Raw genomic sequence first — 22,362 nt, 5'->3', positions numbered from 1 at the left:
TGTCTTCTGGAGTTGTTGGAGAAATTAAATTGGATAATGCTTACAGTTATATGTAATATACCTAGCTTAATTTCAGCACACAGCAGCCTCCTTTAAAGTACTTGTTGAATAATGATAACAACAACAATAATTTGTTGCATTTATTTCATGAGCCTGAAAATAAAAAGCTGAGAGAAGTGGCCTCAGAAATCATTACTAACTTAGAGTAATAAAGGAGAGAGTGAGCATGAATAAAGGTACACATTTGAATTAGGAATATTTTCTAAATGCCATTTGAACAATTGTAAAGTACACTTAGAAACTTATCTAATGGAGATTGTGGCTTAATCAGTGTATAAAAGACAGAAGAGATTGGCCAGCCATGGTGGCTCATGCCTATAATCCAAGCACTTTGCAAGGCCTAGTTGGGTTGATCACTTGAGCCTAGGAGTTCAAGACCAGCCTGGGCAACGGGGCAAAAACCCCATCTCTACCACCACCACCACCACCACCACCACCACCACCACCAACAACAACAACAACAACAACAACAAAACCCCAAACCACACAGACACAAAAACAAAAAACCCCCAAAATTAGCCGGGGCATGGTGGCACACACCTGTAGTCCCAGGTACTCGGGAGGCTGAGTTAGGAGGATCGCTTGAGCCGGGAGGCAGAGGTTGCAGTGAGCTGTAATTGCATCACTGCACTCCAGCCTGGGTGACAAAGTGAGACCCAGTCTCAAAAAAAAAAAAAGAAAAAAGATTTTTTTCACTATCTAAGTACATGGGCCTGTCTTCAAGGAGTTCACTGTCAGAAGGGACAGAGGAGGATATATTAATTTTCATGATAAAGGCTTTCTTGGGGGCATATGGCAGACATTACATTATAGTATGGGGCAAGATTTATATTTTAATTATAAATCCATGAAAGCATTTAAACTGTTTAGAAACAGTTGCCTTTTTAAAAACAAGTAAATATTCTCTCCAGCACTCTTACTTCTCTGGTGCAGCCCTTTCCCTAATGCTAGTCTGGAGTGAAGTGTCAGGGAGGCCTTGTATCTTATACAAATTCCGAACTGGTAAAACACGAGCTTGTGAGTTTTTTATTAGTCTAGGAAAATCAGATATATTATCTTCTAATCATTTTAAAATCATTGTGTAAGTATTTTTGGATTGCAGATAGATGCCAGCAATGTATTTAATGCTACACCACAGTAAATTACAAGATAAAAACCAAAATCTTGAAACTTTTTAAGTTTTCAAAAATGTTGATTCATTTGTTAGTAGCAAAACCAGCTACATTTATTTTCTACTTGCACAGTGCTAGGTATTATACTGTAATTAAATTGTTTCCTTTAATTCTTATAACAGCTCTTTGAGGTAAGTATTTATCCTCATTTTACAGATGAAGAAACTAGGGCAGATTAAAGTGATTTGTCCAAGCTTCTCACAGATAGGATTCCAATTCAGATCTCTTGGGCTCTAAAATTCACTGTTTTCTAACATCATGTCTTTAATTTTGTTTTTTATTTCTTTTCATTTATAAATAATTTGACTTATAAAACATTTCAAAAACAATATTGCAGAAACGAAGAATTCCCACATACTTTTTTCCAGCTTCCCCAAACCATAGTATACTTTTTAAAACCAGGAAATTAACACTGATACAATGCTATTAACTAACCTATAGACTCTATTTAGATTTTGTCAATTGTCCACTAATATCGTTTTTCCAGTCTAGCATCCAATTCAGGACCCCACATTGCATTTAGCTGGCAGTGTCCTGCAGTGTAGGACATTTCCTCAGTCTTTCCTTGCATTTCCGGACCATGGTGATTTTGAAGAGTGCTGGGCCGTTATTTGTAGTGTATCTTTAGCTGCACTGCGTTTATGCATACATTTGATGTTGTGATAAGAGGATTTTCCTCTGTGTTACAATGAAAAACTGTCTTTTCAAAACCTTCACTATGCCATTGCTGATTATTGGGTCATTTTTGAAAGAAAGAGGCTGATGTGCTGTTGGTTGGCCTTTGTTTGGAACCATAGCTTTTCCTGGCCAGAAGGATCTTGGATGATCACCTGGTGGTTCATCACCCCGACCTCACAGATGGCAGCGTTGTAGTCTGCATGTCTTGGCTCATTGCCCTTTGTTCTTTCTATTTCATCATCTTATTGAAAGACCAATGAACAGCCATTCCAAATACTTTTCAACTTAAGTATGTTTTGTCCTTGATCATTGACATTTTGATTAATTTATAACTTGTTTCGTCTTGGTATAAAATCAACTTTGCTTTTCTTCTGAGATAGACTATGGTGTGGAGCTCATAAAAGGAATTTGGCATAGCTCATGGTGATTTCTTTCTGCTGCTGAACACCAAATCTCTTTTCAGCAGCCCCATCTCTTTGCATGTACATGTTTGGCAGCAGCCTAGATAACAGATTCCCTTAATGCTTATGACAAGGGTATGTTAATATCCCAGACTTACTGTAGGTCTTCTTTGCCTTCTTTGAAGGACTCTTCAGACAGATCTGTCACTCACCTGCTTCCTTGTACTCTCTCCGGTAACCTCATTTGTAAATTGGTAGACAGTGACTCCTTTGGATGTCATTGACTGTTTCTGAGAGGGGAAGCAAATGTTATTAAAAAAAAGCATTGGCTTTTGAGCTTTTTGGAAAGTTCATATTTTAATACTACTTTTAAGAGTAGGCTTTCTGAAAGCTTATGGGTTTTTTTTCCCTCGGCAAATATGAATGCAAAATGTTATATCTTCATGAAGCTTCTCCCAGAAACATATTGAATATTCTGTAATTAGATGGATTCAGTTTCTTGCCTCTAACTTTTTATATGTATGTGTTTGCTTTAATGCATATTCCCCCCCAATATTATGGAGTTCTTGGCTTATCTTTTAATATGTAAAAAATAAAGCAAGCAGATACAACAGCTTTAGGCATGTCTACATTTTACCCTTGTTAGACTGTTACATACATATGATATATACAGTGGTATTTGTAGTAGTTTCATGTCTTGGGGAAAGGAAAAGGAGTTAGTTTACACGTTCTGTGAAGAAATTAAAAATTATAAGGAAATGCAAAATGAAGTCACATATACCTTTAAAAATCCCTTAAATCATCCATAAAGTAGTATAGCATACATGGCGTATGTATGCAGCCTGTGGGATCGTTCTCTTGCACACTGCAGTTTGTGATCAGCTAAGCCAGGATCAAGAAAGACAAGGGCTTTTGGCAGATATCTGGGTCTTCAGATCACATTGCTTTCATGAGAGTCTCTAGTATGAAATGGGGATTGAAGAACCCCATGTGAACCTGCTTGTCTGCGGGCTTTGCACTATTATATTTATAGCAGAAATACTCTGTATATTAATACTTGATAGGTTTCCACGCTTTGAGAAGGGCTGAATGAGATCATGTGCATGGCAGCTTCTCTAGGATAGCACCCTGCATGAACACAGTAGCTGCTCAGTTAAGTCTTTGATGGGTGTGATCCTGATTCAGCTTGATCAATTCTGCAGTCATACTGGATTGTGTTTGAAAAGGTGTCCAGAAAAACCTGGCCATCTGCCTCCTGTCTTCCCAGGTAAATGTTCCTGGTATTGACCTCTGAGAAGCCTTCCCTCTTTCAACTTTTTCTCATGGGAGTTTTGGTAAATTTTCATGAATTAAAACATGAATATTCAAGTTACCACAAGATGGCGTCAGATCATTTCAAGTAATGCCAGGTAGGGGGAGCCTCAGTTCAATAAATCTTTAAAGAGGTTGAAATATGTGCCTTTCATAGTATGGTAGTTAGCTATTGCAAATAAACCCCTACTTTCTTCTACTGTTCTTCTATGGAAACTTGAGGCTTTTGGCTGTTCAACTCCAAAAATTATGTAAGTGTGAAGTATTTGAGTTTATAATGTTTAAGAATTTCTTTGATAGCTTAGTGAAGTAATTAGAACTTGAAAAATTTGATCATCATGTCTCCCTGATGATTACATTTTCAATGTCTTTTATAGTTTAGTTATCTTTCCACAACTTATGTTGAATTTATAATATTCAGTCAATATATATTTATGGGTATGTAATGAACAAACTAGAACTGTAGTAAATGAGATAAGCACATTTTACTTTAGTGTACAAGTTATAATTTATACACATATAATCACAATTCAGAGGACCTGTGTGAGTCTCAAATATCTCCCTTGCTTTAGGGGTACTGTGTAAGCGAAAGTCTCCTTTGCTGAGGAGCAGAGTATCTAAACCTGACCCTCTGTCGTGGGCATGTAACTCGGAAGGGCTGAACTTCAAGAAAGCAATCACTGTAGTTCCAAGTATTTTTTTTTTTTTTTTGAGGCAGAGTCTCACTCTGTCACCGAGGCTGGAGTGCAGCGGCATGATCTCGGCTCACTGCAACCTCCGCCTCCCAGGTTCAAGCAATTCTCCTGCCTCAGCATCCTGAGTAGCTGGGACTACAGGCGTGCACCACTACATCTGGCTAATTTTTGTATTTTTAGTAGAGACAGGGTTTCACTATTTTGGGCAGGCTGGTCTCAAACTCCTAACCTCAAGTGATCCACCCGCTTCAGCCTCCCAAAGTGCTGGGATTACAGGCATGAACCTCCATGCCCAGCCAAGCATTTTTTTTTCTAGGGCTAAAATGAGTGAATGAATGAATATATAAATAAATAGATTTTTAAAAACCAAGGTTTTCATCAGTTATCAAGATTTCAGTTTCCAGGATGGAAGTGTGAATGACAGAGTTTACCAACATGAAACATGAAGAGATATTGAGGTTGCTGAAAGCTGAGCCACTGCTCTCTTCATAGATTGGTTTCTGACTGAAGGCAGGCTCATTTTCCAAATTGATCCCTGAGGTCATGGAGGTTTATATTCCCAATTTTTTATTTATCCAGAAAATATTGACTGAGTGCTTTTTATGTGCCAGGCATTATGCTGGCTGTTGGAGATACAGGAGTAACTGAAATAGACAGTATTCCTGCCCTCAGAGAGCCTGTGTTCTAATCTACTGTCTTTTTGGGTCATAGATATCTTTAGGAATGTGTTAAAATGATGAACCCCTTTCCCTGAAAAATCCATTAATAAATCAATATCACACACACACACACACACACACATACACACACATACACACGCCTGCTGTGGGTGGAGACCCACAGTCAGAGTTTTGTATTTCACTTCCTAGGGTTCGGAAAACTTAAAGCTCAAGTTTGCAAAGTGAGGGGCCTTTCTTCTTTCTCCCCTCAGCCTGCCTGCTGCTTTTGCCTTCTGCTCAGCACTTTGTGATGTCATGGATAAGACTTCCTGCCAATTTTCTTTTCAGATTTGATCACATGATACATCGGTAAACCTCAGGGAAGAGAGTCCAAGGGGGCTCAGTAGGCTTGGGTCAGCAGCTACCTTGTCCTGTGGCTTCTAGGAGGTCACTTCTGCTCCCAGTGTCTCTCTTTTCACATCTGAGTAGTGGAAAGGATTGTGTTAATTTAACTCTTAGGTGATTTGGTGGTAGGTTAGGTGGGCAGGCTTTGTAGGCTGGCAGAAAGTATCGGGGGTAAATTATGTTACCCCCCAGATACACTATTCATTAGCTGGACAATTTGAGCAAATTATCTAATTTGTCTAAGCCTTATTTTTCATATATGAAGTGGAAAAAATAACACATACCTTATAGAATGGTTTTGTGAATTAACTGAGCTAATGTATCTAAAGTATGTAAATTGCCTAAGACAAAAGCAGTGGCTATTATCAACCTTGTCACAGCCAAATTGCTTTTCAGGGGAATTAAATTAACATGTTAAATATTTATTGAGTATTTACTATGTGCCTAGCAAAGCATACTTCTATGACTATGCTACTCTGATGCTAACCCAGCCACCAGACAATGATATTAGATCACAGCGAAGAGGTCCACTCTGTATTAAACAGGCCTGGTTTAATTCCCTGGCTCCACCAGGAGCCAGCTGGGTGACCCTAAGCAATCCAGTCTTCATTCGGTTTCCGTATCTGAAAGATGGGGATGGTGGTATCACATAAATCAGTTATAACAGAGAGGCTGTTGGATTCAGACAAGATTGTGCAAGGAAAGCATTTAGTACAGTGCCTAGCACAAAGAACACTCTTGATTTATGTTAGGCTGGTTCAATATTAATAGTATTATTATTTACTGATTAGCTTAACCTCATCCCCCTCAGGGCTAGTTGGATCTAAAGAAGGTTTTCCCCAGATTTCATGTAAGTCAAGATGATGATAGCATCTCACTTATCTAGGCCCAAGTTACAAAATTAAGATCCATGATTCAAAACTGGGCTTTGTTTAGAAGTTTCTTGGAAAATATTTACTAGTCCTGCAAACAGCTGTGGTTACTTCTAAATAATTCACCTTGGTAGAAGATTAATGGTAATTCTTTTTTATATATTTTTGTTTAGTACCCCAACCCCATGGATAAAAATGTCATCTCAGTAAAAATCATGGAGGAAAAAAGAGGTAAGTTCGCTACAGTTTTTTCAGTAATGATCATTAAATGATAGTGATTTTTGTAAAGATGTGTGTATGTGTGTGTGTGGCCTATTAGGTTTTTTTTAAAAAAATTGTTCACCTGCAGTTTCTTCCATTATTAGTTTTTAAACAGGTATATTTCTGTACTTGAGGTGACTTAGAAAGGTGTGGCAGGTAGAGCACCAGGATTTATGATAGTAAAAGGCCTGCTGATGCTTTTTGTCACTTTCTAACTAATAATTGATGACAACACTGAGCTATATATAATTGTAACTGCTAACATTTTTGAGCACTTAATGTGTAGCAGGTACTCTTATTAATTCATTTAATATTCAGAACAATGTTTGGGATAGGTGTTAGACTACTCATTTAATGAATGGAGAAACTGAGATACAGAGAAGTTAAATGACTTGCTCAAGGTCACATGGCTGTAGCCTATTATATCATTTTGTAGATGGCAAAATGCATATGATTAAATACGAGATATGACTATAAAGTGATGGCTTATGGAATCACAACTACTTGGCAGTGTGGTTTTAGCATTGACTAAATCAAGAGTTGACAAGCTATGGCTCGTGCTGCCTGTTTTAGTAAATAAAGTTTGACTGGAACATAGTCACATTTGTTTACATGTCATCTATGACTGCTTCCTCCCTACAACAGCAGAGTTGACCAGTTGCCACAGAGACTTTATTGCCCACAAAACTTAAATTATTTAGCATCTGATTCTTTGCAGAAAATGTTTACTGATTCCTGGTCTAGAGCATAGGAATCTCTTCTGTTCTGTGTTATCCCCATCTCCAGCAAAAACCATTATCAGTGTCAGTGTTTAAACTTGAGAACTGGGCAATGCAGGAAGCTGTGACAATGCACATAGTCAATGTACAAAGCTTTGGGGACACTGGGGCCTAGGTCCAGCATGCTCTTTACCCTTCTTAGGAATCATGAGATGCTACTGTTCATTGTGTGTGACTCTGAAGCCCTCTCTGTGCTTGGTAAACATAACGGCCTTTTGCTTGCATATGCATTTTCTGTAATTCTATAACCATATAGATATATTAAAAATATTTTCTCATGTACCTGCAGTGTGAGAGAAACTTGTTATTTGTCATCAGACAAACTGGATTTCAAATCTTGATTTCATTACTACCTTGGTGACCTAACTTTTTGGAGCCTCAGTTTCTTCATCTGTCAAATGGGAAAATAATCTTGTTTTTAGGTTGTTATGAAGATCAAATGAGAGAACACTGTGCATATTCTAAATTGAAATGTTAATTATAATTTCTGTCATTGTCAGGGGCATCTTTGCCTTTGGGAGTGGCTAATCCATTTCGAGTATGTGTGCAGCAAACACTGGATGAGATGGCCAAAGGGAGGGCCAATGGGCAGAGGGGTTTGCACCCTATCAACAGCTTCTGGGCAGTCAGGGTTTTTGCATCGAGGGTTGGGACTACTATAGCCAGAGCTTTGAGAAAACCTGTAACAGCATGGCTAAGTCACAGTGATTCACAAAGCAGAAGACTGCACTTCAGAGTTTATTCTTTTCTCTGCCTCTGCCTTTCTTTTTCTTAACTAACATTGTTTTTTACATCCCTGGCTTAATTCTGGAAACTTCACCGCAGAACAAAATGGTTGCAGTCCTAGTGTTACAGTAGGTAGCTAGTCAGGTATGAGCAGGACAGAAGAGGGCTTACACACACACACACAAACACACACACAAACACGAGGGCTTACACACACATACACAGAAGAGGGCTTACACACACATACACACAGAAGAGGGCTTACACACACACACACACACACACAGAAGAGGACTTACACACACACACACACAGAAGAGGACTTAACACACACACACACACACCCCTAGGAGAGTTGGATGACCATCAGGTGACGGTCAGGCGGTTGTTAACTGTCTCTCTAAAGTAATAATTGGTCACAGCTGGCACCAGGCAAAGGCACGCACCTAATAGATAGAAAACACCTGAAACTGATGATCAGCAGCTTCCTGATAAGATCTCAGGAGTTGGGAGACGTGATGTAAGACCCCGGATGTATGCCAACGCGCGTAAAACCCCAAGTCGAAAGGTCAGACCACACGCTTGCCTTTCAGGTTGCCCGCTTGGCTGTCTTCTAACTGGTACTGTCCTTCCTTTCATTCCCATTCTAAAGGAAGCGGAATAGCTTTTTCCTGCTTAGGAAAGTTTATAAAAAGAACAGGAATAGCCATTTCCTATTCTTTTTAAATAAACTTTCACTCCTGCTCTAAAACTTGTCTTGGTCCCTCCTTCTGCCTTCTGCCCCTCAGTCGAATTCCTTCTTCTGAGGAGGAGGCCATAATTGAGGTTGCTGCAGAACCGTACAGGTTTGCTGCTGGTAACAACAGGAAGTCTACTCCCTTATGAGAGATAAATGTGGCTAATATAATTAGTTATAGGTTTAAATTTTGTAGCCAGAAATCTGTGCTTGAAAGTTTGGTACAAAAGGTAGCAGCATCAGGTTCTCCCCCTTTTTGTTGAAACATTCTCTTTGGAGTTGAGCAGGAGTCCCACTGGTCATCGTCATTGGAGTACTGACACGGATAGTCCAGAGCAGCGAACGGTTGTGATTCTTTCATCCTTGACATTGGAGTGTGCATTCTGAGTTACTGTTGTACCCTTATTCCTTCATCCCAGATAAGGAATATCTGATTCGGCCCTGAAAAGTGTCAGGGAAACTGAATTTTGAGTTAAACATTTTCTGTAGGAATCTTGCAAATAGAAAATTGATACTGACTTTAAAAGATTCATTGCGGGAGGCTGAGGCAGGAGAATCCCTTGAACCCAGGAGGTAGAAGTTGCAGTGAGCTGAGACCATGCCATTGCACTCCAGCCTGGGTGTCTCAAAAAAAAAAAAAAAAAAAAACAAAAAAACCCCACCCCTGCAAGATTTATTGACACTGAGAAAAGAACACATTTCTTTAATTTTTTGTGTGTAAAAAAATTTCTTTTTTAGATGAATCAACAGGGGTCATCTACAGAAAGAGGATTGCAATTTGTCAGAACGTGGTTCCAGAAATTTTAAGGAAGGTAAGTTGATTTTAAAATGTAATCACAGTTGTAACATTTAGTAATTTTTAATAGTCATGAAAAGGAACAGCATTTTCTGATGTAAAGGAGCATTAGAAACTTCCTACTCCTTTTACCTCAGAACCTTCTGAGGAAGAAAGCTCTTTCTTATCCAACCTCACTTTTAGCAGATGCCACTGGAGATACTTTGTCTCTCTGTCTTGTGAAGAACTCTTAATGGACATAGAGATACTGTGCAGCTACTTTAAAGATACTTTTGGCATTTTGCATGAAGTGACTATCTAATCTGTTCATGATTAGAAATTACTCTTAGGTGAGAATGATCAGAAATGGGAGGAATGTAAATATTTAGTCTCATCTTTAATAAGAAAGAGAAAAACTTCAGTTTCTAATTCACTATCAGAGATAACAGTTATTTCCCAGAGTATAATGTTCTCCACACCCTCTGTAAGTCTTTATGTGTATTTCTCTAAAGTAATATCATTGATGATGAAATCTTCATGATAGCAAATTGTTTTCTCTCTTTGAAGTCCTTAAGCACTCTGGTGATTCTTTGTTGGAAAAAGGTGAGTGGAAATTTTTAATCACATTGCTTGACCCATAGAGGGATTTTCAGTGGGAGTCCTTTTAGAGCTATGAGGAAGTCAGAGGAAAGCATCTGGATATGCCCTTTAAACAGGTCTCAGAGGGTAGTTTCAACCCGGGAAAGATTCTATGTGTGATGTTGTGTTAGTCCATTCTCAGGCTACTAATAAAGACATACCTGAGACTGAGTAATTTATAAATAAAAAGAGTTTTAATGGACTCACCGTTCCACATGGTTGGGGAGGCCTCACAATCATGGTGGAAGGTGAAGGAGGAGCCCAAACACATGTTACATGGCAGCAGGCAAGAGAGCGTGTGCAGGGGAACTGCCCTTTATAAAACCATCAGATCTGGTGAGACTTATTCACTATCATGGGAACAGCACAGGAAAACCCGCCCCCATGATTCAATTACCTCCCACTGAGTCTCTCCCATGACGTGGGGATTATGGGAGCTACAATTCAAGATGAGATTTGGGAGGGGACACAGCCAAACCATATCAGATGTGGAACCCAGCTTGGCTCCTGCCGATTAGCTTGCAAATTAAATTGCTGTGCTGTATGTGGAACAAATGGCAGCTTCCATCACTTCCTTATCATGAATTAAAAGACTGTCACATTCTTCAGTGTACTAAAGCTGATATGACAATGAAAATGAACTTTCTTTTATTTTCCAGATTGTAAAACTTGTTGCAGTGTAGCAGCAAATTATTACTGGCTTTTTCCAGAGTGTGTACCCTGCCTTTGCCCTATATACTCACTCTGAATCTATTATTTAAAAAGGCATTCAACTTTGTCTTGTATCTCAATTCTTAAATAATTTAAGGACACCTCTGACTTGTACAATTCTGCCTTTGTAGTTTTCCATGTCTTCACCTAGGAAACCATACATTTCTAGGTATTGGACAGAGTTTAAAATGAAGAAAATATTTTACCTGATATTGTTCTGCATGTGAGCTTGTAAGTGGGCTCGATTAGAATCCATCAATTTAAGAAGGCCATAACCAGCCTTAGAGGAGACGCGAAGGAGGCTGATAATTTGCTTAGTGTTTAGCAGTTAGGTAAATTAGGCCAGAGACTGTATAGCCTACATAAATCCTGGGTCATTTGCATGTCCTCACCAGCACTTAGTAAGGTCATAGTATGTTTGATTATCAAAAACGTACAGCCACTGGTGAGCCATCATCCATGTATCAGGATTACTTGTCCTCTTGGTTATCCAAGACTGAGAGTAACTCTGGATGCAGTCATTATGTTGCCTGCTCTTCCTAAATTGAAAAAGCCATTTTCTTTCTGTTGGACAGGTGAGCATTTTGAAAGTACCTAATATCCAATTAGAAGAGGAGTCATGGCTCAATCCTCGGGAAAGAAACATGGCCATACGGAGTCACTGCCTTACGTGGACACAGTATGCATCCATGAAGGAAGAGTCTGTCTTCCGGGAAAGTATGGAAAACCCAAATTGGTAAGACTCGTGTGTGTATGTGTGTGTGTTTTGGTTGCAGGGATGGACACATGAGTACATACATTAAAAGTCTATGGTTCTATACTTATGACCACTGTTTATAACTCATATGAATTCCACATTATTAATTTTTTAATCACAGTAATTAATGAATTTTTTGCAAGGGAGGTCAGGAAATGATAGAGTTCACCTTCCGTCTCACCATCTCCCCCAATCCTGTTGTCTTTTTCACCCTCTTGAGAAGTAGTGAGTGTTATCAGTTTGCTGAATATTCTTCCAGACCTTAAAGAGATTCCTTTAGATCCTTATATATATACTCATAGAGCCTGTATAGTATGGTTTTGTATATATTTTAAAACATATACTGTAAGTTATAAATTAGTTTGTAAATTGTGAGTTTGTAAATTGTGCACTTCTTTTTTTTCACTTAATGGAATGTTTCTGAGCTTAAACCATGTGATATATATATATAAAAAACTAGCTTATTCCTTTATTGCATATAATTCAATCCTGTGACTATATGACATTTTATGTAGCTACTACTTTTTTGATAGACAGATGGTATCTAAGTTCTTTTTTACAAACAATATTACAATATTTGTGAAGCATATCTTCCTTGTATATGATCCTTTATGTTATATATGAGTTGTTTATCTAAAGTATATATATATATATATATATATATTGTTTTTTTTTTTTTTGAAATGCAGTCTTGCTCTGTCACCTAGGCTGGAGTGCAGTGGTGTAATCATGGCTCGGTGCAGCCTCAACCTCCTGGGCTCAAGTGATCCTCCCACCTCAGCCTCCCGAGAAGCAGGGACTGCAGGCATGTGCTTCAGGAGATGAAGGTTTCAGGCATGTGTCACCATGCCTTGTTAATTAAAAAATTTGTTTTGTAGATAGGGGGTCTCACTATGTTGCCCAGGCTGGTCTCAAACTCCTGGCTCAAGTGATTCTCCTACATCAGCCTCCCAAAGTGCTAGGATTCCAGGTGTGATCCACTGTGCCTGGCCTAGAGTAGAATTTTTTAATATCAGGTTTATTGAGATATTATTTGCATACAATAAAACTTTTCTTAGTGTATAGTTCTTTGAGTTTTGACAAATATATAGTTGTGCCACCACTGCCACAATTAAACTATAGAACATCTTAGATAGATTTAAAACAGTTAATATTACAAGACCAATCAATGGGGAAAGAATATTTCTTTCAACAAATGGTGCTGAGATAACTGGATATCCACATACGAAAGAATGAATTTAGATCCCTACCTCATGTAGAATACAAAATTAACTCAAAATAGATCAAATACCTAAATGAAAGAGTTAAAACTATAAGACACTTAGAAATAAACATGGGTATAAATCTTTGTGATCTTGGGTTAGGTAGTAATTTCTTAGATATGATAGCAAAAATTTAAGCAGCAAAATTAAAAATAGATAAAATTGATGTCATCAATTAGAAACTTTTGTGTTTCAAGGGACACTGTCAAGAAGGTGAAAAACAGGCTGGGCGTGGTGGCTCATGCCTGTAATCCTAGCACTTTGGGAGGCCAAGGCGGGGCGATCACTTGAGTCCAGGAGTTTGAGACCACCCTAGTCACATGGCAAAATCCCGTCTCTACTAAAAATACAACAATTAGCTGGGTGTGGTGGCGCACGCCTATGGTTTCAACTATATGGGTGGCTGAGGCACGAGAATAGCTTGAACCCAGGAGACGAAGGTTTCAGTGAGCCGAGATTGCACCACGGCACTCTAGCCTGGGCAACAGAGCGAGACTGTCTCAAAAAAAAAAAAAAAAAAAAAGACATACAATAACAAGGGTTGGTTGTGGATATGTGGAGAAATTAGAACCCTTACATGTTTCTTATGGGAATATAAAATGGTGCAGCTGCTTTGGAGAACAGTTTTTCAGATCCTCAAAAAGTTAAACGTAGAATTACCACTTGACCCAGCAATTTCACTCCTAGATACTATAAGAAAAATGAGAAAATATAAGTCCACACAAAAACTTGTACAAAACTTTCATAGCATTATAATAGCCAGAATATAGAAGCAAGCCAATGTCCATCAACTGATAAATATGTAGCCCAATGTAATGTATCCACAAAATGGAATATTATTTAGCTACAAAAAGGAATGGAGTGCTGATTCATGGTTAAACATGGACAAATTTTGAAAATATGCTAAATGAAAGAAGGCAGTTACAAAAGGCCACATATTGTATGGGTCCATTTATTTGAAAAGTCCAGAATGTGTAAATCCATAGTGACAGAATGTAGATTATTGGTTTCCATGGGTTACGGGGAGAGGAGAGTGATGAGTGACTGCCAGTGGGTACGGAGTTTCTTTTTTGGGGTGATGAAAATGTCCTGGAATTAGTGTTGATGGTTGCAGAACTCTGCGAATATACTAAACCTCACTGAATTGTGTACCTTAAAAGGGTGAATTTTATGGTAAGTGAATTAGATCTCAATACAGAAAACGATATAGCTGATTCTCAGGACATGCATACTTTTATTAGTTTATATAGTGTTTTAGTTTGCCTGCTATAACAAGAATACCATAGACTGTGTGGTTTACACCGTAAACATTAATTTCTCACAGACCTGGAGGCTGGGAAATCCACCATCTAGGCACTGGCCTTTCCAGTGTCTGGTGAAGGCCATATTTTTGGTTTGCAGATGCTGCCTCCTCATCATTGCCTCACATGGTGGATAGAGTGAGTTCTAGTCTTGGTTTCTTTTTATAAGGACACCAATCCCAAAATGCAGTCTCTAACTCATGACCTCATGAAAACCTAATTACCTCCCAAAGTCTCAGTCTCCTAGTACCATCCCATTGTAGGTTAAAGTTTCAGCACATGAATTGGGGGTGGCAGGGGAGGGCACCGACATGCAGTCGTAACATACAGATTCTGTCACTTTGCCTTCCAATGTGTTAATATGCACATTTTACACTGATCAACAACGCATGAGCATGTTCATTCCCTTACAACAGCGTCAGCACTTATTCACATGCTTTTTAACTTTTGCCAGTATAATGGGTGAAAAATGATTAATTTTTCTGAGATACATTTAAAAACAAGTAAAATATAAGCACTAAATGTTAATAGTGATTATTGCTGTGAACTGTGGTTGCTGTGAACTGGATAATTATCTGTGTTTTTTTTGTTATTATTCTGTGTGGTTTGAATTTTTTATTATATACTTATCATTTTATGGAAATAGTAAAGCCCTCAAGCCCAAACAACTATAAACCAAAAATTTAAAATCCATTCTTAAGCCCAAACACTTGTCCAAATCATTACTGCTCTCCATAACTTTGGTCCTGTGGTGATAATTTTAGGATGCTGCAGCAGCCCGCTGAGTGGGTGTGAAAGCCATGTCTTGTTGGCATCAGAGGTGGGCTTGCTCTGAACCACCCACTAGTTTTTCTTTCTTAGTCTCTCTCATGATAAGAGTTTCACATAGGGCATAGATGTTTGGGATTAAGTGTAAAGGCTGTGGCCAGAGAATAGAGCTCCTTTCTTTGTATGTAGAAATAGCAAAAGGATGGAATTGGCTGATTTTGTGCAAAAAAATCATTTCATCTACTTCGTGTTAGCCTTAATTTTTGCGCATATTTGAGCTATTAGCTAGTCTTAAAAGGTGAACTAAACTTTCATCTGTGATATGTAAAATGACAGTTAGCTCTGAAAATCCAGGGAGGACATCCTTTAGGAATAATTTTCCTTTGAGTGTTTTTCAAAAATTATTTTAAAATAGTCATTCTGATTCTAGAAACGATAATGCATGTGTCTTGTAAAAATATTAACCAGTTCTGAGAAAAAAATGAAAATTAATCATACCTGGAGATATTGTTTGTTTACATGATTTTCTTGGTCTGTTCCTAATTGAAACTTAGGTTGTTTGTTTTTGCTCTTACAAACAGTGTTGTGATGAAAGTCTCTGATTACATATTTTCCCAGTTATTCTGTTACCATTTAAGGTAGATTGAGCAAAGTGAGATTTCTTGGTCAAAGGTTGTATGCATTTTATATTTTGGTACATATGACCAGACTTCTGTATAAGAAGGTTTGACCAGTTAAATTTTTTTTTCTTTCTTTGGTTTGTTATGTTCCAGTCCTCTCCAAAACACTACCTTTTCTATCATTGACACAGCAGGCTAACATTTATTGATGCCTACTATGTCAAGGTCAAAGCTATATCCTTCATGTGTATTCTTTGGAGGCTTAGGTTAAATAACTTGCCCAAGGTGATACAGTCAGTAGATTGCTAAGCCAAGATACGAATGCAGATATTGTAGACTCCACCTTGAGCACAGTGGTGAGGCAGGAATATGAACATTTACAAAGGATGGGTTTATCTTGTTCTGTAGAGTGCTTTGGATCCCAGGTATGAAGAATGGGTTTTGTCCCTTCAGCAACAAGCAGCCACAAAAAGGTTTCTGATTAGGGGTTGATATGCTGAAAGCTGGGATCCACATTCCAGAGAACTTATGTTTCCTTAGCTCTTGACATGGATTTAGAAAGGCATTTAGGCAGACATTCTAAATAAATGGGTAATGGGATGGGGTGGGGGCATCCAAGAAAGATTCATTATTACTTTAATTTCTTCCCTTTGCTAAGGAAATATGAGAGTAATGGCTAGCCACTGCACCCAGAATAGGGACAGGTTTTTTTTAAAGGGAATAAAAAAGCTGTCAGGGCTACTAAGTGTAAAATTAGACTTTCAAGCTGTGTGTTGGTTAGCAGGTGTGGGTGTGTGACTAGAAACCAGATGTCACTCTGTCCCTGTGCATGGCCTGTTGGCTCAATTCAGAGATGGGCTCAAAATAAGCTTCCTTTAGAAACTAAGCCTTGCTCTATGTCCTCTTTACATAGATCTGATTTTGGCTTCCCACTGACATCTCTACAGTTGTGGCATCTTCTTGGGTGAGAGAACTACGTTGGGCTTTCCCCCATCTGTACTGTCACACAACTGGATAGCTCTAATATGCTTTCTTCCTTCACTGATTCTATCCGACATTGTCTTCCTGTAGTTTTTTATGGAATGGGATTTCTATTCTTTCCATAATAGGTGTGGGAAGATAGTGTGATGTCCTGTTTCTCACTCATCTGACTCTCCCAGAACCCAGATTGGCACTCCATGCCTCAGGGAAGCCCTCCTGTACTTACTTTATCCCTCCTCTTGTATCAGTTAGGCTGCCTTGTGCTGCAAGTAGCAGAAACCCTGACTCAGACAATACCAGCCATCCCTTACATGTGTTTACTATGTGCAGGCTCTGCTCTAAGTGCTTGATGTATGTATGTATATGTGTGTGTGTGTAAATGTGTGTCTATATTTAATCCTCATAATAACCATGTGAGGTTGGAACTATTATCTTTGTTTTACAGACTGAGGCTAGAGATGTCAAGTGACTTGTATGAAGTAAGATGGCCAGTAAGTGGCAGCACCAGATTCAAACATGGGCTGATTAGCTTTAGAATCTGAGCGGTTGGCAGTGACACTGCCCTTCCTCTCGCTAAGGAACTGCATTATCTCATAGCCAAGTGGGCAGTATTTCCATAGCTCTTATTCTTTTGGCTCTACCTTTCTCTGTATGTCCACTTTTTTTTTTTTCAAGTTTGGATTCCTCATGACTGTCAACATCATCTAAGATCAGCATACTAATTTGTCCACATTTAATGAGAGAAAGAGCTATGTAGAGGAGGGAACCTGTCTCCTAGCCATGAGGAAAAAAGCCCTTCACCTGACGGTGATTGAGTCAACTTAGAACACCTGCTCCCCCAGACCAATCAGCGTGTTCAGAGGAATGATATAGGTGTATTGGCAGATCCAGTCAAGATCTGCCCTTGGAGCTGGGGATGAGGTCATCTCCCTCTGAAGCACATGGGCTGCATGGGGGATGGGTAGGCACCTGAGCAGAAATAATTGGGGCATAGTAGAAGGGGACTCAGCACACCTTTTTTCCTCTTCATGTTTTCTTGGCACTATGTTGCCCATTGTCTTTATTTTGCTTTGGAAGTAATGGAAACTCACTACTGCAGATGATTACAGGGATATTTCTGTACCAGTGATCAGGTCTCCTAAGGGATAGGAACCAGGAATTGGAAAGCCAGCAAGGCCTAAGGCAGCCTCATAGTCTCTTATTTTTCTGTGTCTGGCTATTTTGTCTAGTAATTTACAGATCTGCTTTATTTACACAGCCAACCTGACTCCCTCCAGGCCTGCACAGGGTCTCTCCTCTCATGTCCTATGCCACAGTAACTGAGTAGGCATCTGCGTTTAGAATCCTACCTCTGCTCCAGGCATGGCTCAATACCTATGATCCCCGTACTTTGGGGGGCCAAAGTGGGAGTATCTTGTGGTCAGGAGTTCGAGACCAGCCTGGTGACATACCAAGACTTTGTCTCTACAAATAATAAAATAATTAGCCGAGCATGGTGCCACATGCCCGTACATAGTCCAGCTACTCAGGAGGCTGAGGTAGGAGGATCGCTTGAGCCTGGGTGGTCAAGGTTACGGTGAGCTGTGATCCTGCCATTGAATTCCAACCTGGGCAACAGAGCAAGACCCCTGATATGGTTTTGCTGTGTCCCCACCCAAATCTCATCTTGAGATGTAGCTCACACAATTCCCATATGTCATGGGAAGGACCCAGTGGGAGGCAATTAAATCATGGGGGCAGGTCTTTCCCATGCTGTTCTTGTGATAGTGAATAAGTTTCACGAGATCTGATGGTTTTATAAAGGGGGGTTCCCCGGCACAAGTTTTTTTTTTTTTTTTTTTTGCCTGCTGCCATGTAAGACGTGCCTTTTGCCTTCCACCATGATTGTGAGGCCTCCTCAGCCATGTGGAACTGTGAGTCCATTAAACCGCTTTCCTTTATAAATTACCCAGTCTCAGGTATGTCTTTATCAGCAGCATGAAAATGGACTAATACAACCTCTGTCTCAAACAAAAAGGAAAAAGAAGAATTCTGCCTCTGAAACTATAACTATGTGCCCTTGTACAATATGTGTCACTTCTCTACTCCTCGGTTTCTTCACCTGTATGATGGGAATGATAACCCTTTCCCAGAGGGTGGTTGTATGAATTAAATGAAGTCGTACATAGAGAAAGCTTAAAATAGTGCCAGCCCATGGTGGTCAGCAGATATTAGTGTTTTGTATTATTACTTTTACAGTTGTTATTTTCATAATAAAAATTCTGATAACTTTTGATTCTAATTCTCAGAATGTATTTAATATAGAAACAGTGTTTGTAATGATTTACTGTTACACTGCAGAAATATGTTCATTTTGGAGTTTTGCATTCCCTCAGTACACATCTTTGGGGCTATGAGTGCCTCAATTTGAGAGGCATGGGACTGGGAAACTTGTATTTTAGTTTCGGAGTGAAATTTAAGCTCTGGAGAGAATAGTATTCAGGGTCAATGCAAGCAATTGGCGTGGACTGAATCTGCTCACATTTCTGGTTTTCTTCTAGGTTCATGCAGTGATCTTGGCAGTTGTAGATTCAGGGGCATCACATAGGGTCCTCTGATGCACTGCTTGAATGTGTAGAATGAGAGATGCCATGCTCATGCTCTATTTTGCCTTAAGACACTTGGGCCAAATCAGAAAAAAGAAAAGTGAATCTTAATCTGAAAAGAGGAAAAAATTAAAGTCAGCTTTTGTGGGAATATGCTTTATTATGTAGAGCAGGACACACGCATTTACTTTGGAAAATGGAGAATGAAGTGTATTGTTTTAGACTATTCAGAAGGAAGAAAAAAGTCATGGTTTTTACCCTCCAAAACCTTATGTTCTGAGATAGGTTTGTTAATTTCTTATCTTGTGTTTGTGTCTGTTCTTTAAAATATATGTATTTGTGAGTTTCTGGTTCTTATTTATTACCCTTTTCCTCTTAATAGGTATTTGTTATGCCATGTGGGAATATAATTGACATGCATTTGATTTAGTTTTAGTAACTGACATTTGCTTTATCTGAGTACTGCAGTGTAATTCTGGAAGATAATCACCTAGTAAAAGCATTTTCTTCAGCTTTACTCTTCCAGCATATGTGTTTTTATGCTAAGTAAAAACTTTCTGGTATCTTCAAGTTACTACCATCAATGGAGACCTATTCATGATGTTGTCGAACCGGGTTTTTCCTGCATTTGAGTAACAAGATTATTCTTCTACACTCAGCATAACATCTCAATGGCCATGTCTTCAGCTTTCTATGTCTAAAAGCTTCTGCTTATCCTCTGATGCTTATTTTTGACATTAAAAACGCTCAGCCAGGCTGGGCACAGTGGCTCATGCCTGTAATCCCAGCACTACGGGAGGCCGGGAAAGGTGGAAAAGCAAAAGCTCTCCCAGGGCCCTGCATAGGCCCATGGCCAGGTTGGAGGCTGGCTCTCCAGGTGCTTATAGCCTCATTGCATGAAAACCATTTTAGGGCCCCATTTGGCCCACCCTCTCCTGGGCAGAGTGGTTGGGCATAGCTGGGCCATGGCAGTGTGTCAAGACTTGATGAAGGGGCCGGGCATGGTGGCTCATGCCTGTAATCCCGGCACTTTGAGAGGCTAAGGCAGGCAGATTGCTTGAGCCCAGGAGTTCCAGACCAGCCTGGGCAACATGGAGAAACCCTGTCTCTACTAAAAATACAAAAATTAGCTGGGTGTGGTGGCGTGTGCCTGTGGTCCTAACTACTTGGTGGGGCTGACTGAGGTGGAAGAATTGCTTGAGCCTGGGAGGCGGAGATTGCAGTGAACCCAGATCACACCACTGCATACTCCAGCCTGGGTGACAGAGAGTAAGACCAAGTCTCAGAAAAAAAAAAAAAAAAAAAAAAGCAAAAAAAAAGCTCAGCCTAGTGAAGTGTGTGTTAATAATTTGAATATATCCCTTGTGGAATATAGTAAAAAACAAGTCAAAATCAAACTTAAACACAGATTACATGAATGAGATGAGAAACTGTTCTTTTTTTTTTTCTTTTCCTTTTTTTTTTTTCAGACAGGGTCCCTCTGTTGCCCAGGCTGGAGTGCAGTAACACAATCACAGCTCACTGCAGCCTTGAACTTCAGGGCTCAAGCAATTCTGCCACCTCAACCTCTGAGTAGCTGAGATATAGGTGTGTGCTACCATGCCTGGCTAATTTTTTTTTCTTTTTTGTAGAGACAGGGTGTCACTGTGTTGTCCAGCCGGTCTTGAACTCCTGGCCTCAAGTGACCCTCTCGCCTTGACCTCCCAAAGTGCTGGGATTCCTGGCGTGAGTCTCTGCGCCTGACCGCCACTATTGTTGGGTCAATACATTTTCATTACTACTGAAATTACTCATGAATATTCTTCACTCTCAAATAGATATGGATACAACTTTTTAAATGTTTTATTTTTGAATTTCTGGATTAAAACATCCTAAGTCTCAAGTGTTCATCTGAAAAATCACAAATAGTATAATTTGCATGTGCTGAGGGCTAATTGGGCATATTTTTTGGTGTGTCCCATTTTTTCACCCTGCTCTAGAGTCTTTTTGTTTTTTTTTCCATGAGTGAATTTGGTAGTCTGGTGACTTCTGTGTGTTTTTAAGATTGGCACTGGCATTTTTGATTGACCTCCATACCTGCTTTTACTGAAGTATTAAAACACTCTGGCTCTGCTGACTTACGAATTATTTCTAAGCCCAGTCCTGGAGCTAAAGGGCTTGAGGGTGTAGTTAACTAATAGCCTAAATAAATACTACTGTATTCGTCCCAAAACATGACTCCCTCTGCTCATATTGACCTTGATTTCCAGTGCACCAGTGGATAATCAAACAATTAGCAGAAAGCACCACCAATTATGAAGAGCCAAGCAGTGAGGCCTTTTCTATACAAATATAATGATCTGGGCTGGAGCTTTATTTTTGGCTTAATAAGACTGCCCTCCAAAAGATACTCATTTGCCATTTGATGTTTGTGTTCATATAATCAGAGTCTCCTCTGTTTTTGTATCCTGTACTAATTGTTTTGTGGTGGCTGTGCACTGAGGTCACAGTTTACCACTGTGTCCCCTGTATTTAGCACAGTGCTTGGCTCCCAGAAGATGCTTCATCACCATCTGTCTAATGAATGATGAATGAAAACCTGCTAAAGGGGATGCAGACAGTACTTGTGGGGTGAAATGGGAATGGCAGGGTCGGGGAGTTGTGGGTAGGAAAGGAAAAGAGAAGGAATTTGCTGCAGGGTAAGTGCAGGGGAAGCCCAGTAGGATTTGGTAGGAAATGCCATGTAGACAGAATCTCTACATTGAGCCAGTAATATGGGAGCTTCTCTTCTTGTTTCTGCTTGGTCATTTTATGTGCTCTTTGACTCTGGGAAAAGGGATAAAGCTGGCCTGAGCTCCCTCACAGAGTGATGTGAAGACTTAATAAGATAAAAAATAGACATGCTCTGCGCATTTATGAAGCACTGAATAAATGTAAGTTGTTAGAACTAATGGGATTAAATGTTGTTTTCAAAGTGTGGTGACTGTTTAAAGTTACTAATTTTGAAAAGTGGAGTAAGCTGTTTTATTGAAAAGGGAAATGATAATTGAGCTAGAAACAATCATGTTTAGCCAAGAGAGCATTCGATGACATAAGTAGGAGCTTTTGAGATACAGTCCGACACTGCCTACAACATTTCAGTCTATGGCAGACCGCATATATTAAGGTGGTACCATAAGATTATATTGGAGCTGAAAAAGTCCTGTTGGCTAGTAACGTCATAGTCATC

At 39.4% G+C, this 22,362-nt stretch overlaps 1 protein-coding gene across 6 annotated transcripts in view; it reads left to right on the top strand.

The window, feature by feature from the left end:
• Positions 1–22,362, top strand: part of PRELID2 (PRELI domain containing 2) — a 336,098-nt gene that overhangs the window by 5,797 nt on the left and 307,939 nt on the right. For 4 of the 6 annotated variants that reach the window (XR_008679908.2, XR_010133959.1, XM_055387294.2 and 1 more), the window contains exons 2-4: positions 6,427–6,484; positions 9,494–9,567; positions 11,456–11,616. Coding sequence is in view for 4 of the 6 variants with exons in the window: in XM_055387294.2 (XP_055243269.1) it covers positions 6,427–6,484; positions 9,494–9,567; positions 11,456–11,616 (293 nt within the window). In the remaining 2 variants the exon portion in view is untranslated. Of the gene's footprint in view, positions 1–3,585; positions 3,721–6,426; positions 6,485–9,493; positions 9,568–10,097; positions 10,134–11,455; positions 11,617–22,362 lie in introns of those variants that run through there. The other 2 variants (XM_031011219.3, XM_063706848.1) reach the window with 2 other exon arrangements.

Source organism: Gorilla gorilla, chromosome 4 (genome assembly GCF_029281585.2).
Source record: "Gorilla gorilla gorilla isolate KB3781 chromosome 4, NHGRI_mGorGor1-v2.1_pri, whole genome shotgun sequence".
In the NCBI taxonomy this organism is placed as follows: domain Eukaryota; kingdom Metazoa; phylum Chordata; class Mammalia; order Primates; family Hominidae; genus Gorilla; species Gorilla gorilla.
This window is presented reverse-complemented; position numbering and strand designations above follow the sequence as displayed.